Source organism: Gorilla gorilla, chromosome 9 (genome assembly GCF_029281585.2).
Source record: "Gorilla gorilla gorilla isolate KB3781 chromosome 9, NHGRI_mGorGor1-v2.1_pri, whole genome shotgun sequence".
Taxonomy (NCBI): Eukaryota; Metazoa; Chordata; class Mammalia; order Primates; family Hominidae; genus Gorilla; species Gorilla gorilla.
Window position 1 is genome coordinate 11,332,048 of NC_073233.2, and position 18,081 is coordinate 11,350,128.

The 18,081-nt window shown below is 37.0% G+C and overlaps 2 protein-coding genes across 2 annotated transcripts in view; one reads left to right on the plus strand and one right to left on the minus strand.

The window, feature by feature from the left end:
- MMP26 (matrix metallopeptidase 26) overlaps positions 1 to 18,081 on the plus strand; it is a 275,769-nt gene that overhangs the window by 254,148 nt on the left and 3,540 nt on the right. Inside the window, exon 3 of the mRNA XM_004050531.5 lies at positions 17,262 to 17,504. Within this exon, the coding sequence (XP_004050579.4) occupies positions 17,406 to 17,504 (99 nt within the window). The 5' untranslated portion in view covers positions 17,262 to 17,405. The remainder of the gene's footprint in view (positions 1 to 17,261; positions 17,505 to 18,081) is intronic.
- LOC101125499 (olfactory receptor 51A4) lies at positions 2,147 to 3,091 on the minus strand. The gene has a single exon (XM_004050546.5). The coding sequence runs from the start codon at positions 3,086 to 3,088 to the stop codon at positions 2,147 to 2,149; it is 942 nt and encodes a 313-aa protein (XP_004050594.4). The 5' UTR covers positions 3,089 to 3,091.

An 18,081-nucleotide genomic window follows, 5' to 3' on the forward strand; every position in this document is an offset into this window, starting at 1 on the left:
TCCTCAGGTCATCAGGCATTGTGCACCGGTGCCAGTGGTGGTGATATCAGCAAAGGCCCTAGATGGGCTGATTCTCAGGCCCCTCAGGGGCTTATGGTGCTGGTGCCACCCTGCTTTCAAAAGGGTGCCATGATGCAACAGCATGGGGCCTGGGGTGAAGGGAGTGAATAGACCTGGTGGAGCACACAGTCGGCAAATATTCAAGAAGGGAATTTCAATTGACTGAGAAATTCCCATTAGGAAAAGAAGAATCAAATGGAAGTAATAAAACATTCTCACAAACCGTCATGAAAAAAATTCCAGCTCACAAATCAGGAAATAAATTTTAATCAAAATAAGGATCCAGGAAGAACACATACCCCAAAAGTTGAGGAATAATCCCCACTCAAGACAGAGCCAGGAAGAAAGACTTCCAGCCCAGCAGTTACCTGTCAAACAGAGAAGCCTGAACTTGGGCCTCTAACTCAGTTTCTGCTTACCTGGGATTGTAGCACAGCTTCTTGAGTACACACAAAACCTTAAGAATCAAATCTGTCCTTACTATCGTTCAACAGGCTGTCAAAAGTGTGTACACAGGGTCCTAAGTGAAAAGTCTGGGGTCCAGTGACAAATGTGATCCTGAGTCATGGTACCTCAAACATTAAAGAAAAAATTACTTATGATGCTTAAAGAACAGGAAGAAAAACTTTATTAACAGAGAGTAATGTGATATGTATAGGAGCTTGTTGTAGGGAGAGGGATTGGGCTCAACTCTAAATGAACAGTGAAAAGTAAGAATTTATGGAAAAGGAGTAAGGTTGGGGACATAGGTTACTAAGTGGAAAATTATTAAAAGGAAACATCAAGAGTAGGGAAGATTTTGGCTTAATCTGTTTTGTGTTGCTGTAAAGGAAAATGTCTCAGTCTGGGTACTTTATAGCAAAATGGGTTTATTTGGCTCACGGTTCTGCAGACTGTACAAGAAACATGACACCAATATCTGGTTCTGGCGAGATCCTCAGAAAGCCTCTACTCATTGGTGGAAGGGGAAAGGGAGAAGGTATCACAAGCAAGAGGAAGGAAGCAAGATAAAACGAAAGAGGAAGAAATAGCCAGGCTCTTTTTTTAACAGCCAGATCTCACAGGAACATAGAGTGAGAACTCACTCAATCCTGCAAGAATGGTACCATGGCCTTCATGAGGGATTCACCCACATGACACAAACAACTCCACACTAGGCCCCATCTCCAACATTGGGGATTAAATTTTAACATGAGATCTGGAGGGGACAAATGTCCAAAGCATATAATTGACCTAACAGGATCCTTGCTATCAGCAAGCCAGAATTATCACACATCAAGTGGGAATGGTAGAATATGAGGAAATCAATTAAACATCTAGAGTAATCAGATATGGAGGGGAAGGGGCTTTGGTTAAACTGACCTAGCATGACTCTTGCTAAAATTGAACAATATGGAGATAAATAAGAAAATCAAGGCCAAGTTGAGAACACAGTTCAGAGGAACCTGGGTAGAGGAGAGAGTCTTTGTCATTAGGTAGAATTCCCATTGAAATGTCAAAGACAGGAATCTGTCACCTTAGAAAATGACATTTCATGTTAAGGAAGGAGATATTAAATTAAATAGAATGAGTAAATAAAGCATTGTTTATTTTATTTTTATATTTTTCATGTATGCATGTTAGTTTTTTTGAATAGTTTCATGTGCAAGAGTGTTATTGCCCATCTTAATTTCAATTCCTAAGAACAAGCACATATCTCAAAGATGTCAAAGATATGTGTTGAAAATAAGTACTTTAAATAAAGAGGTAGTCTTTGGTCACCTCTGATCACTGCCCAGTTATCATGTAAGTGCATACCATTAATTTTCAAATTAACATAGACAATATTATTTTAATCATTATGAAAATGACAAGAATACATTGTGTTCATAGGAGTGGTAAGGGAAGCTGCATAAGAGTGAAACCTGGGAATACATTTTATTTACATCAGAGCCCCAAGCCTGAATACTGAACCAACAGATTTGCAAGTTTGATTCTTTAATCCTAATGAACAGATTGAGAAATTATATTGTAAAGTGATTAACATAGTATGTTTTCTTATTGATCTATTCTGCTTGTTTTCTTGACTTTGGGTTAAGCATCCCCTTCAGCTTTGCTTCTGGCACAGTTTTTCTAAGACAAGATTTCTTATCTGCTGGCTCTTCACACAGTATACAATGGGGTTCATCAATGGAGGCACCAGCAGAAAAGCATCAGCTATGAGGATCCTAGTGATTGGGAAACTGTGTTTGGCAAACCGGTAGATGACAGCTAGGGAGATAATGGGCACATAGAAGATGAGCACAGCACAGATGTGGGAAACACATGTATTGAGGACCTTGAGCCTTTCCTTTCGTGATGCTATGCTCAACACTGCTTTCAGTATCAACATGTAGGACATGAAAATAAATGTCAAGTCTAGGATGCCTGTGAGAACCACAAATAAGCCATAGATGATGTTGACCTTGTTGTCAGTGCAGGCCAGTTTCATGACATCTTGATGGAGGCAGTAGGATTGGGACAGGAGGTTCTTCTTACAGTATTTTAGATGTTTTAGAGTGAAAGGAAATGGGAGGATCAACAAAACATTTTTGAGAGAAAAAGCAAGCCCAATTTGAATGACTCTGGCACTGGTGAGGATGGAAGTGTATCTCAGGGGGTTGCAGATGGCAATAAAGCGATCAAAGGACATTATAAGAAGTACAGATGACTCCATAGCTGAGAATCCATGGATGAAAAACTCTTGAGCAATACAGGCATCAGGGGAAATTCCTGGAGCATTGAACAGGAAAATCCTTAACATGGTAGGGAGAGAGGAGAGGGATAGTCCCAGGTCAGAGAGAGCCAACATGGAGAGAAAATAGTACATGGGCTCATGCAAAGAAGGCTCTGTTTTTATGAAAAACAGAATGGTACAATTCCCTAGGATAGCAACAGTGTACATGAGACATATGGGGATAGAGATCCAAATATTGGCATGCTCCAAACCTGGGATCCCAACCAAGTAGAAAATAGAGATTTCCATTTCAGAGGTATTGAGAATGGACATCCCAGTATTTGAGGGAAAAGATGAGAAGCTCATAAGAGGTTTTCTGTAGAGGTATAAGTAGATCGGCTCAAATGCCTGGCTCTATCCTATTGAACTCATGGAGGTCTTACAACACCAGGTATATAGACATAATTCTTAGACACAAACCTAAAAGGAGAAATAGATAGATAGACTCAACTAGAAACAAAAAACCGAGAGAAAAATAATGCAAATTGATATCAAAATCTAATCTTAAAATAGATACAGACTATAACAGGTACAAGTCCTATACAAGGACTACTGATCAACTGAGATAATTATACAGGCGAATATTATCCAACTCAAAGACTTGAAACTTTTGCTTTTTAATATAAATGTTGCAATATATGTCCTGTTTATAAATTTGTTTAAAATTTCTGTCATAAAAATTCAGCTGAAAAAAAAGGTCTAAAATTTTGTTAAAAATTTGTAAGATTTTTTAAAAGTTCAAAACATTTACATAAAATTCAGAAAAAACATATATGTATATAGTGTCTTCATTGTAAACATGGATTTTCTTTTCCTTTCCTTGAATCTTTTATATCTCTCAAAAATATGTTGTCATTCTTTATAGAGGATTTTACAAAATTTATTTTTAGATCATTATGATTTTATTGCTATTCTTTACAGAATCATTCATCCTCTATTATTTTCTATTTTTCTTAGTGATTACTGATTGCTTAGAGGAACAATATAAAATTTTGTTGTCAAAATCTGTCATCCCATGCTGTTCTTTCTCTTTTTGTCTCTTTCCTCACTGCCATAGATTTCGGAGTGCCTTTGCATCATCTTCTTAACTCTGTATATGCCTTTGTAAAGAAATCCTAGGAAGGATTTTTATGTGGTACATGTACACCACGGAATATTATACAGCCATAAAAGGAACGAGATCATGTCCTTTGCAGGGACATGGATGGGGCTGGAAGCCATTATCCTCAGCAAACTGACACAGGAACAGAAAACCAAACACCACATGTTCTCACTTATAAGTGGAAGCTGAACAAAGAGAACACATGGACACAGGGAGAGGAACAACACACACTGGGGCCTGTCAGGGGTTGAGGTGGGGGGAGGGAGAGTATTAGGAAAAATAGCTAATGCATGCTGGTCTTAATACCTAGGTGATGGGTTGATAGGTGCAGCAAACCACCCTGGCACAAGTTTACCTGTGTAACAAACCTGCATGTCCTGCACATGTACCCCAGAACTTAAAATGAAATAACATTTTTTAAAAATGCCTAGGACGTTCTGGATTGAATAAGAAATTACATGCAAACAAACAAACAAAACACAAGAAAAAAATCAGGCAAGTGTTAAGATAATATTTACCTAGAGTTTGGAAGATCCTCACGCAAAATCAGAGGAGGGCAATGTATAAATTTTTATTACTGTGGCTAATACCAGTATGATGGCTGTCTGCTTTAAACACTAATCCAGTTGTGTCAAGTGGCCCAACTACCAACTGAAGGCTTTTTGTGCCTGTTAGGTCTAGTGTCCTCCAACTCCCAAGTCTTGCTTCTGATATTAATCTGAAAAGAGTGAGATTAAGTCTTCAATGGAAAACTGAAGATTTATTCTATCAGGGCTTGTAAGATTGTTATTTGCTTATTTATTCCATATGGCTGAATAGAGTTATTGGAAGTTCTTTCCCGCCAGGACAGAGGTTCAAAGTGTATTTAATGTTAAAATTGTTAAGGTAAGTGAATCGTTTGAGAAGAATGTGCACCTTTCGCTGCTTGAGATCCTTCTGCATGGCTTTTGTATGAAACACAGCCAGTTCAGGCTTCACTGCCTCAACCTTCTCTGTCACTGACTTCATCTCCCCTCCATGCTGTTCCTCCTGTGGATGTATGGAGATACGGTTCCTCTTTTGATTTCCTCCCAAATGTTCTCTAGCGAACATTCTCCCAAAACTTTGGGTTGCCAAGATGTTGGTATTGTTTTTGACATACAGTAACTGCTTTAATAGCTCTGCATCATTTAATCAATGTATACTTTTTAAAATCTGAGTTTTAAATCCCTCCATATTCAACCCAGCTAATAACTTTGAGCTTGTACCAGCCCTCTTAATAGGATTAAAAAGTACTTCGTAATCAGTGAGGAAAAGTAGGGTATAAAAATCTCTTTCTTTAGAAAATGCTATGGCTTTCTGGAAGATTATTTTATTTTGCTTTAAAAGATGTTACTTTTAGAGAATCTAGAGGAAATAGAACATTGCACAGACAGGATTGTCCAGTATTCTGTCTTCGGCTCAGAAATGCCTACTCAACTAAATTGTCTAGTTTATAAAAATGCAAAAAAGTTGAAGTAACAGATACAGAATGTCTTTTTAAAGTGAAGTTAAAATAAAGTTCAGTATTTATATGAAAGTTGTTAAATAAGGTTATCATGTTCTTTATATTAATAGTATAATGATGTTTGTATAATAATGTTGTCAGGATGGTGTTATGCAGATTGTCAAACCTTGAGTATATGTTGACATGGAAGCAAGTATTAAATGGTAAAATCATAACAGCTTATTAAGGATAAAATACCCATCTTAATGCTCTTGATTAATGAGATTTGCAATCAGAACATCAGGATTTTCAGGTACTTACCAAGATCGTGCTTAGTCCATACTTCAAGGTAAGAAGGAGCTGAACCCAGGATAAAGCCACTCAAATCCCGGCTATTAGGCCCATGTATTGATCTTGATGGTCTGACTCTAGCCCTTCTACCTTGGTGCCTTTTTAGTGGAACAAAGGCCTCTGAGGATGACACCTCAGGAAGCAAGACCCAGAGGGATTAAAAAGCCCACAGGTCTTTTCTTTACACAAATGAGACCTTAAATAAGAGTGGACTCAAACAGAATCAGCTGAATTGCTATACTGCATGTAAATGAGCCATTGAAGGTTAACATCCTATGAGACCTATTCTGCTTTATTCAACAGAATTGATTGCTCTTTCGCCTGCAGTTATAGGTACTTCTGGAGAAGTGTTCACAATTTATTTTCCTAGGTCATTATGTTTGTGCCACTATGAGTTTTCAGATTCACTTTTGCTACTTGCTTATACATGCAATTTTTATCTTATAAAATGAAAGTCGTTATTCTGCTCATGTTTAAGAGCACCTGAATTTATTTTTAGAGGCCAGTCTATGTATACCCTTTGTTCATTTTTTAAATTTTATCTATTAGTCTGAGTACTTCCTATATTAAATAAATGTATTTTTACTGTTACATAAAGATTTCTTGCTCTTGTGTTACTCATATTTGTCTTTGATAATGATGTTGTTGCACGTTGAAATCCCTTTGAAATAAACATTGAGCTAAACATTTGTGTGCAGAAGTTTATTGGGAGTGTTTCTATGTTAAACAGCTATGAGGGAAAAAAGGAAATGGAACTAGTGGAAAGAGAAATTAAATTCCATTCAATTGTTAGAAAAGCTATATTTAATCTTGAAGAGATCTCCAGGGCTAAAATGATCCCACTTCAGAATTGTCCTGAATTGGAGGAAAGGCCTGGGCCTTTTTAACAACCTATTGATGGGCCATTGGATGTGGTCTTTAAATGGGAGGGGTCATGACTTTGGATAAAGTGGCTCCATTCAGAGAAAGAAATTCTCAAGAAGGACTCAAATGAGACCTGTCAGCTATAACACTCTCACTAGAGGAATGAGTGCTTCAGTTCTGGCAGAATAAGAACATCCAGGAGATTCACTGAGCATCAGCTGCAGTTCAACTGTTGCACAATTTCACCGAAAAACTTCAGTAATAAATTCTGGAAGCAGCTTTTTCAGAATTCATATAGGCCTTTTTTGTCCATTCAGAAGCGACAGGTGAACTGTTAGTGGGATGATTCAAAGTCCCCTACACTGCAGCTGTCTTGAGGCTCCAACTGTTATATACTATCCCTCTCCTCTACTATCTAGCTTAGATTCCTGTACCCTTAGCTAGAACTTCATCCTTGGCCACCATAAACTTCTCAAACTGTGGCTTTTGTATTTGTGCATTGATATGGTAGGCTTTGTGTCCCCACCCAAATCTCATCTTAAATTGAGGTGTCCAGGTGTCCAGGTGTCCAGGGAAAGACCTGGTGGGAGGTGACTGGATCATGGGGATGGTTCCCCCATGTTGTTTTTATGATAGTGAGTGAGTTCTCATGAGATCTCATGGTTTTATAAGGAGCTCTTCCGCCTTCACTTTCTTCACTTACTCTTGCCTGCCACCATGTAGGATGTGCCTTTGCTTCTTTGTTGCCTTCTGCCATTATTGTAAGTTTCCCGAGGCCTCCCCAGCCATGCAGAATAGTGAGTCAATTAAACCTCTTTCATTTATAAATTAATCAGTCCCAGGTATCTCTTTACAGTAGTGCAAAAATGGACAAAGACATCCATTTAGCATCAAAACAGGGCAAGAAGTGTCAAGGGATGCCCAGGGATCACCTAACAGTAAGCATATTCTTACTTGGCCACATCAAGTGTCAGCACTTTTCTAACTCATTCTGATTATTAAAGTAATTATTTTCTTTGCTTACTGGTATCTTAGAATGACATGATGCCATCTCTAATAGTTTAATAAAATTATGTCTTTTGGTACAATATTTTTACCTCTAGAATCAGGATCTCTAAACCAACAGTGCCCAGCACAGTGGGAATAAAACACAGGTTCTCAGAGTGGGTAAATGGAAGCGATATTTAGTAATGACAACACTGTTTTTTCCTTCATAATAAAAATATGTTTTCCTCATATTAAAAAAATTAACACAATGGATATTGATTTAGTTTGCATACTGTGTCCTGGAAGATATGGCCACATTGTCTCACGTATCATCACTTAACTGACACTTCAGATCAGTGTAATTTCATTACTTTGTCAGACTAGCAGCAGTTTGAGAAAGAACAAAAGGATTACGTTGTTAGGGTCCTACCTTCTCCTATTTTCCCAACGCCAGGTCATAAATTAGGAATAATTTGCAGCATAAACAGATGGTGAGGTGTTGGGTCTGATAAGAGAAGAAAAGGACTATACCCTAAAGAAGTTACGAGAATAAGATAGAATCTACCAGCAAGATATGACAAAGTAAGCATGATACATTGAGCTTGCTTAGTCCAAGAGGTTAGAAAATGAAATTATATAGGAAAGAGTATATGACTTGTGAGTACTGTCACAAAATATAGAATTTAATATCCAGCTAAAACCTTCAGACATGAAACAAACATTTTGTGGAAATTGCTCCCAGAAGCATGTAGAAAGGGGCATCCATAGGAGCAAAATAATGGGCAGCAACAACAATGATACTTGGCTTGCATCCACACAGGAAATCAAAGATGGATAACCATGAAGCTGAGAGCAGTTGCTTCACAGAGAATTTGCAAGCCCTTGCCAAGATTCCAGATCTGAATTCGTTCAGACTGCAAACCAATGATTGAATAAATCCCCAGGTTGGTTATTTTAACACCATTATACACATTATACTGATTTCCCTGGTCCTCCAAAGGGATTGATAGTCACTTGTTTGAGTAACTACACTGGTGAAAAATGAACATCGTGTCGTTTTTAGGACTGTTGGATGCAGGATCTGAATTGGCACTGATACCTCTAATGTGTAATTGAGACTGATGTATTTGGTAGTGGCTCAATCCTTAGTTTAATGAGTCAGAGCTTTTATAGTGAGAAAGACCAAACAGAGTTCTATGAAATTGCCTCCAAATGTCTGGGGCTAATAAGTTAATTCCAAAACAAATACCATACCCCAGGGTGGTTGATGAAATTTAGCATCACAGTCCCTAACTTATCTCCTTTTAATTCACCTGTGTGGTCTCTGCAGACTCCAGCTATACCTTGGAAAATGACTGTAGACTGCTGGAAGTTCAACCAACTAGTAGTTACAACCACTGGACAGATTTCTTAGATTCATTAGCCGTAGATACATGACAGGCATTCATTTGATAAATACTTTTATTCTATCCCACGCAGAAAACAATAATTTAAAAAATCAGAAATAATTCATGTTTATATGGAATAGAGAGCAATTCACATTTACAGTTTTGCCCTGGTGTTATGTTAATTCTCATACCCTCTGTCATGATATAGACTTAATGTATTAAGAGTTCAATATTTGTGAAAGGGAAGGGGAAAAAGCAGGATTTGACAGAAAGAAAAGTAAAAGTATAATATAGGACTGATAAAACTTTGGCCAATCCAGGCTAAAGCTGTGGACTGAGTATTGCCCATTAGAATAATCCCCAGAGAGGATTATTCCAGCTCCATGACCTGGCTTTTTTTGCATGTTTTATGACAGTTTTTCTTTTTCCTGAGTATCAGGGTCAGTTACCCTTGAAAATATGAGTGGTCCTCTTCCTGCCATTTGGTTTCTGAGTATAAAGACACCAAAGTTTCCAGATGATAGCTGTAGTTTATTTATGGAAAAAATGTACCTCCTTTCGAAACCAGTGAATTTAACATGACAAGAGTCCACAGTTGTGACGGCAGAAGACACCACATCTTCCACGACCGATGTATTTTTTCTTTTGGGGTAACATTACATGAAGGTCTTTTATTCAATGTATATATTGAACACTTGACTGCAAGCAAAGAACAAAATATAGGGATGGAAAACAAAATAAAACATAAAATATAAAAAAATTTAAATTTAAGGAGATTACTAAGACAAGATAATGCAAAAGGAAAAGTAAACTAATGAAAAACCCAACGAAATAGTGAAAGTTGTGCAAATAAAATGGATATGCAATAATTCTGTGCTATTTATATTCCCATAGTCATAGAATTATACATATTATTTGTTGAAAAATATGAAGAAATTATTTGAAGAAAAATATGAAAGATTACTTTGTGGTGACAAAATAATATAAACAATTTTTGAGGAAAAATATAGTTCATTGAAGGAAGTATTTGTGGACATTAATATCCTCATTTTCCTAAGTGAAGAGTGAAGAAATATTATTTGTATCTGTTTTAATGAGAAGTACAATGATCATAATATCGTTTAGAAGCTTTCATACACAATGAAGAAAATAAAATCATAACATAAACATATTAAGAAGGACAGGACTTAAGGGGCTTTCGGTTAAGGTGAATTCTTATTTATATGACAATAGATATTATCTAAAACTGCAAATCAATAAATAACAATATGAACACATTAGTTCAGTAGCTGAATGTTATTACTGGAAAAACTTATAAAAGAAGAAATTTAAACAACTCAAAATTGCTTCCTTTAGAGAGTGTACTGAAGATGGCAAAGGAGAGTCAAGGAACTGTTGTTTCTTTTCTCACATTTTTGTACTGTTGGATTTTTAAAAATATAAGCATGTATAATTTTTATAAAACATATAGCTGTGTTTGTGTGCATACCTGTGTGTATGTCATACAACGCTTAATGATAGAGATACTCATTCTGAGAAATGCATTGTCATGAGAACATCGTAGAGTGTATTTACACAAACCGAGATGGCATAGCTAAAGTATATGCTATAGCCTATTGTTCCTAGGTTACAAACCCATGCGGCATGCTATTGTACTAAATACTATAGACAATTGTAACACAATAGTAAATATCTGTATATCCAAACGTAAATAATGTATGGTAAAAACACAACATAAAAGATTAAAAATGCTACACTTTGGTAGGGCACTTACTATAAAAGGAGCATGTGGGCCTAGAGGTTGTTCTGGGTGAGTCAGGGAGTGATTGGTGAGTGAATGTACACTACTGTACACTTAGGCTACCCTAAATTTAGCTTAAAACTTTCTTATTTAATAATAAATTAACCTATCTTCTTATAACTTTTTTATTTACAAACTTCAATTTTTTAAACTTTTGAATCTTTTGTAATAGCACTTAGCTTAAACACAACCACATTGTATAACTGTAAAAAATTGTTTCTTTATATCCTTATTCTATAAGCTTTTTATACTTTTAAATTTTTCTCTTTTTTTTCTTTTTCAAACTTTTTGTTAGAAACTAATACATAAACACTACATTGCCTAGGCCTACACAGGCTCAGGATCATCAATATCACTGTCTTTCACCTCCATATCTTGTCCCACTGGAAGGTCTTCAGGGTGCATGGAGTTGTCATCTCCTATAACAACAATTCCTTCTTCTGAAATACCTCCTGACTGACCTGCCTGAGGTTGTTTTGCAGTTAACTTTACATATATATGTATGTATGTGTATATATATATATATATATATATACACACAATATACATACATATATACAATATACATACATATATAAACATATACATATATATTGAGTACAATCTGAATGATAAAATTTTAGTATAGTAAATACATACACCAATAACAGTTGTTTATTATCTTTATCAGGAATTATACACTGTATATAATTGTATGTGCTATACTTCTGTAGGATTGGTGGTGAAGTCAGTTTCTTTATATCAGCATTATCAGAAATGCAATGTGTTATGACGTTACGACAGCTACAATGTCACTACATGATAGGAATTTCCAGCTTCATTACAATCTTGTGGGAGCACCATGCTAATGTGGTCCATTATTGAATAACACTGTTATGTGGCACGTGACTATACATGTTTACGTCTGCGTGTATGAAAGTTAAAAATTGCAGGCTCTGGCAATTGTAAAGTCTCTAAATTTCGACAAATTACTCAACTCCCTGAGTCTCAATTCCCTAATTTGTAAAATAAAAGTTGTTCATGTAATTAAATGACATAATTCATACAAATAACAACAATCAGTAAAAGTTGGTTACTCTTATAATTACTATTTTGATAAGTAGTATACTTATCTGAATAAACACCAATATAAATACATATTTACAAGAGGTAAAGGGTATAAAATATTTACATGACTTTTAAATCCCTACAGGATCCATTTCTTACTTTACTCTCTGCTCTTATCTGTATGAAAGAGGTTTACTCAGGCAAAACCTATACTCTAATCAAAAGAAATGACCTGAGGTTCTAGGCTTTTTCCCAGAGTTCCTACAACGTTGTTGAAATGTGTAAGGTCCAGGTTACATCACCTCCTCTATTTACCTCCTCATAGAAACCCATGTGGGTTAAGATCTCACTCCAGTTAGCCACTAGCAAAGCTTGCATAGGTTTTTATTCTGAGGCTTATTACTGTCTCACAATTTTATGTTTATTTAATAGACCATTCTATGAGACGGTAAACTAACTTAAAGCAGGCTTTGTGTCTTAATAACCTTTGCACACCAGTAATATGCCATTCTCTCAGTTGAATAAATAAATTGCAAATGCAAAATAGTTTCAGGAGAGAAAATATACACTTTCTATGATGATCACTAAATGACTGTGTGGTTCTGTGCTGTACTGGGGCATCGATGGCTCCTTGCAGCCTGCCCAGCCCCATGGTTCTTATCTCATTACCCTCTATGCTCTCTATTGGTAATCCTTCTCTTAGCATTAGCTCAAACTATGGTATTGCGGTGAAAGCATTTGTTCTCTGTCAAAATGAATTAGATATTGAACTTCTCCAGAAGAGCTGCCAGTGTCATGACAAAGGCATCAATTTTCCAATGCCCCACAAACTCTCCCTGCACCCACTCTTTACCTGAGTAACAGAAAAAGTGGCCGTGCAGTCTGATATCTTCAAAATTACGTTTTCTCATTTCTTCCAGAAGGAGATGGGAAACAATTCAAAATCTGCTAGGAGAGGTCTTAGGCACAGGCCAGATGTTTATACCCAGCAGATCAAATACTATAGGCATAATGAGAAAGATGAAAGCATAGATGGGGGTGAGAGGAGAGACAGGGGCCTGTTTCCATAGTTCTGATTTTAAAAATAAAATATAAAATCTGGTATCCATTATTAAAACTTTCTGGTTAAATTCACAGGTCTTTTGTTCCTTACATTGCCAATATCTTCTGCCTCATAACTACTTAAAAAGTATGATTTTGGATCAGCAGCGTTGGCATCACCTACGATCTTGTTAGAAATTTAGAATATTAGGCTTATTCAAGACCTGTTGAATTAGAATCTGCATTTTTATTAATATCCACAGGTGATTCTATGCATATCACATTTTGAGAAACACTGTTGTACTTTGAACACATTACTTCCCTTATCAGCAGCTGAATCGTTAATAAGTCACTCATTTGCTTTCTTAGTTAAGCTGGCTCTCAGCAGTCAGCACTCATGTATTTGAGTGCTGGGTCAGGCTTACAGATGGCTGCTCATCTGTGCCGGCCCTATCAGATCACATGGGGCATACTGGGAGTTCCAGGAGCAGCATTAGAGAGGTGCGTGTCAAGATGAGAGACGGGGCAGTCTCATCAAAAGTGGCAATCCAGGCCAGTGATCAAAGATTCTGCCTTCAGAATAAAATACTCTTTATTTATAACTTCTATACATAACTTTGAGCATTGTGACCCCCCAAAATGACAATTAAATGACCTCAAAACCTCATTTCCTTAACTATAAGATGAATACTATAAAACACCTACTTCACAGGCAGTTGTGTTGATGAAGAAAGTGCATTCTTGGCACAGTGTACGCGCTCAGTAAGTTGTTATAATGATCACTTGTCCTGTGTTGAACGATCTGAATTATATGCTCGTATGTATCACTAGTTTGTTAAGTATTCACTCACTTCTGATTTCATTACCAGCTATGAGATTTTTCTTACTGAACACTTTTATTCATTTAATGAATAATGGGTTCCTTCCAAGTTCCAAAGTCTGTGCTACAGATATTAATGCAACTTGAAGTCGCTGTCATTAATGAGCCTACAGTGTCATTTATGGGCCTGTAAAATATGAGGGCTTCTTTATATTTCATTTTTTTCAATTTATTAGTAAATTTGTCAATTGACAAATAAAAATTGTATATAGTTATTCTGTACAACAGAATATTTTGAAATTTCAGGAGGGTTTCATTTATTAACATTTCTGCAACAGAATTTCAAGAATACATCAGAGTGATTGAGGAACCATGCTCTATGGGGTTCTCTGATCACCTTCTTTCAATGGGATAGAGAGATTTAACCTGATTTTTAACCATCCTAGAGAAGTCTATGTTCAGAACACCTGAGAAAGTGTGAGAGACTTAGAGGATTTTTTTTTTTATTTTCGCTTCTTTCAAAACTGCTATAGATTTTGAATAAGTTTTAGTCATTTTCACCTTGTTTCTTTCATTGTGATTCCACTGAGCTTAGGTTTTTGAATGTATTCAGGCCATATAAACATCAAAGATATGTTGATGACATTATTGATGGAGATCTGCCAGCAGTGATAAGCAGCATGCCTCATTTAATACATAATCTGACTTAAAACTTAGTCAGATATAGATGTAAATATCAATATTTTTATCGTTTCCATGGAAAGAGTTTTATATTCCCCAAACCCTAGTTTATTAATCTTTGAAATGAGAATATAATAAGGTCTATATCACCATGAGATTTTAGTGAACAAACTCATAATTTACAAAGTTGATAGAGGTTATCAGGAATAACAATCTCTATACCATATTTGTCTAACAACAAACATCATTGTTTCCATAGGCAGTCTTAAATCCATCTTGCCTTTTTCAGATTAACCATATTCTCTTTTCCAAGCATAACACATATATCTTTTTTTATTAATTCTTCTGGTTGACATTCCATTATTTACCCATGTCTTTAGCATATAACGTTCTTCTTTTAGAACACTAACTGGGATATAGCACTCGCATTGTAATAACATCCACAAAATGATTATTTATATGCTCATGTGACCACATACATTACCATTTATATTACAGTTCTATATTCCTCATGGTGAAATGGGTGCCGCTTTTGGTACCTTATTAATCTATATTTTTATTTTCTTTATTCATTGAAATTGTATTTATTTTTGTAGAGGTTTAATGGTATGATATATGAATCTTCAGTGTACAGCTTAGTGAGTTTCCAAAAGTGAATATATTTGTATTACCCAGATATCAGTCAAGAAATAGACATTTCATTCCTGGATAAATTTCTATTGTGCTCCTTTACCAACAATCCCCTCCATGACAGAGGCAACCACTATACTCATTGCTTTCTACAAATTAGCGTTCCTTGTTCTTGAGCCTCAAATAGGATTACCATTTGGTTTCCCATGTCTTTAATTCAACATGTTTTTAATGTTGCCTATTTTGTTGCATGTGTCAGTAGTTTGTTGCCTGCTGCTGTTGAGTAGTAACCATCTATCTATCTCTCATCTATCTGTTGACCTCCCTCCACATATATATCATGTTGTTTAATCCTGTTGATGAAGTATTTCGTTAATAGATTTGAAGCGAATTTTCTCTATTCATTAATAGTGTGACTTTGGCACGTTCTTTCACCTCTTTGAGTCTCATTTTTTTAACCTATAAAATTTTTATACTATATTTTAATCTATACCAAAGGTTTAAAACACAGAATTGCCTTATAATAAGCCCTCAATAATTGTATATTTTTAACAAATTCTTTCATTATCTTCCATTTTAATTCTTTTATTTTTATTTTTTTATTTTTTCTTGGAGATAGGATCTCACTCTGTTGTCAAGGCTAGAATGCAGTGGCATGATCATGGATCACTACAGCCAAGACCTCCCAGGCTCAAATGATCCTCCCACCTCAGCCTCCTGAGTAGCTGGGACAAGTGAGCACCACTATGCCCAGTCGATTTTTTTTTTTTTTTGAGACAGAATCTCACTCTGTTTCCCAGGCTGGAGTGCAGTGGCGTGATCTCGGCTCACTGCAACCTCCGCCTTCTGGGTTCAAGTGATTCTCCTGCCTCAGCCTCCCAAGTAGCTGGGATTACAGGTGCCTGTCACCATGCTGGGCTAATTTTTTTGTATTTTTAGTAGAGACGGGGTTTCACTATGTTGGCCGGGCTGGTCTTGAACTCCTGACCTCAGGTGATCCGCCTGCCTCAGCCTCCCAAAGTGCTGGGATTACAGGAGTGAGCCACTGCGCCTGGCCTAGTTGAACAGCTTTTAAGTAGCAGAGTTAGGACTCATTTCCAGAGTTCTGTGACTTCCTTCCTTCCTTCCTTTCTCTCTCTCTCTCTCTCTCTCTCCCTCTCTCTCTCTCTCTCTCTTTCTTCCTTTCTTAGATGGAGTTTCGCTCTTGTTGCCCAGGCTGGAGTGCACGTGCCACATGCTCGGCTACTTTTTTGTATTTTTAGTAGACATGGAGTTTCACCACGTTGGTCAGGCTGGTCTCAAACTCCTGACCTCAGGTGATCCATCCGCCTCAGCCTCCCAAAGTGCTGGGATCACAGGTGTGAGCCACTGCACCCAGCCGAGTCGTGTGATTTCTAAGGTAATGAGCCGAAATATTTTGCTGTGAGATATATATGTATATGTATCTATACATATACATAAACATGTACATCTATAGACGTGTGTGTGTCAACTTATTATCAATGCTTTGTTTTCTTCAACATATAGCTATTAACTACCTCTTTCTGTGTTTTTCTAGATCTGTTTTACATAGGTCTTGGAGATTTTTTTTGTTTTGTTTTTTGTGTTTTTTTTTGTTTTGTTTTTTTTTTTTATGTGAGACGGAGTCTCCCTCTGTCGCCCAGGCTGGAGTGCAGTGGCGCGATCTCGGCTCACTGCAAGCTCCGCATCCCGGGTTCATGCCATTCTCCTACCTCAGCCTCCTGAGTAGCTGGGACTACAGGCGCCCGCCACCACGCCTGGCTAATTTTTTCTGTTTTTAGTAGAGACGGGGTTTCACCGTGTTAGCCAGGATGGTCTCGATCTCCTGACCTTGTGATCCGCCCTCCTCGGCCTCCCAAAGTGCTGGGATTACAGGCGTGAGCCACCGTGCCAGGCCAGGTCTTGGAGATTTTCATACTCTGATCTGGATCTTTATTACAGCAGACATTATTTATTTCCCTTGATTTTATTCTTTTTTCTCTTTTTAGCTTCTGGAGCAAGACTGAATGTCTCTGACTGGTAATTATTCTATAGATAAAGCTGTAATGAGTTTTGACGCACCTCCTGTTTCTTGTTTTTTCCCCTATTTTAAAAAATGATGCCCCCTATATTCTGAGACTGACCTGTATTTCCTTAACAAGGCCTGTGGCCCGGGATGCTGAGGACCATCAGGTGTGAATTGAGCTTAAAAATAAATTCCATGGCTGCTTTTGTCACCCTTGCATGCTGGTCACTCTGCCCTCAGCAGGTATGGATGATGACGCCACTCACAGATTCAAAGAAAGGGCAAACTGGCAGAGTGAGTCACTGGATGTTGCTGGCACAGCTATAAAGATCCAGTGGCCCAAGTTGTGTACCTGAATTCAAGCAGTGTGACAAATGAGGGTTTGGCATGCAGCTCGTCATCTTAAGAGTTACTATCTTCTTGCCCTGGTGTTTCGCCGTTCCAGTGCCCCCTGCTGCAGACCATAAAGGATGGGACTTTGTTGAGGTAGGTGAACAACTCAGGACCACATTATTACATGGTGACCATTGTGGGCTCTTATTTCGTGTGTGTGTGTATGTGTGACTGCATGGTATAATGATAAATACACACATTAATATTACATATGAAAACATTTTATTCTATCTATGTGTTCATTTTTCTCTTCTAATTTTAAGAAAAAAATTAATTTTTTGTAGCCCCTAAAAGTGTTTTTGGGCCCTAGGCACTGTGCCTTCTGTGCCTAATTCAGCCCCATTGCTCATCTCTCACTTTCTTAGTCTTCTATATGGCATAGAGTGAACACTCCAGTATATAGGTCTCTGAGCTATATACTGGAGTGAGAGATCAAGGGAAATCATTCAAATGAATTAATGGGACCTTCACATTGACTGAGTAATCTCCCAGTCGGTCTACCACACACTTTCAATTTCTAAAAAAATTATGAATTTGCTCCAAACTTTTAAGCATCCAAAATACCTAAAAAATGTTATAACTGGTTGCAGTCATGTATTTTGTAATTGTATAGGAACCTAGTCAAATTTCCTGCTAATGTTTAGTCCAGAACAATACAATAAGTCATTTG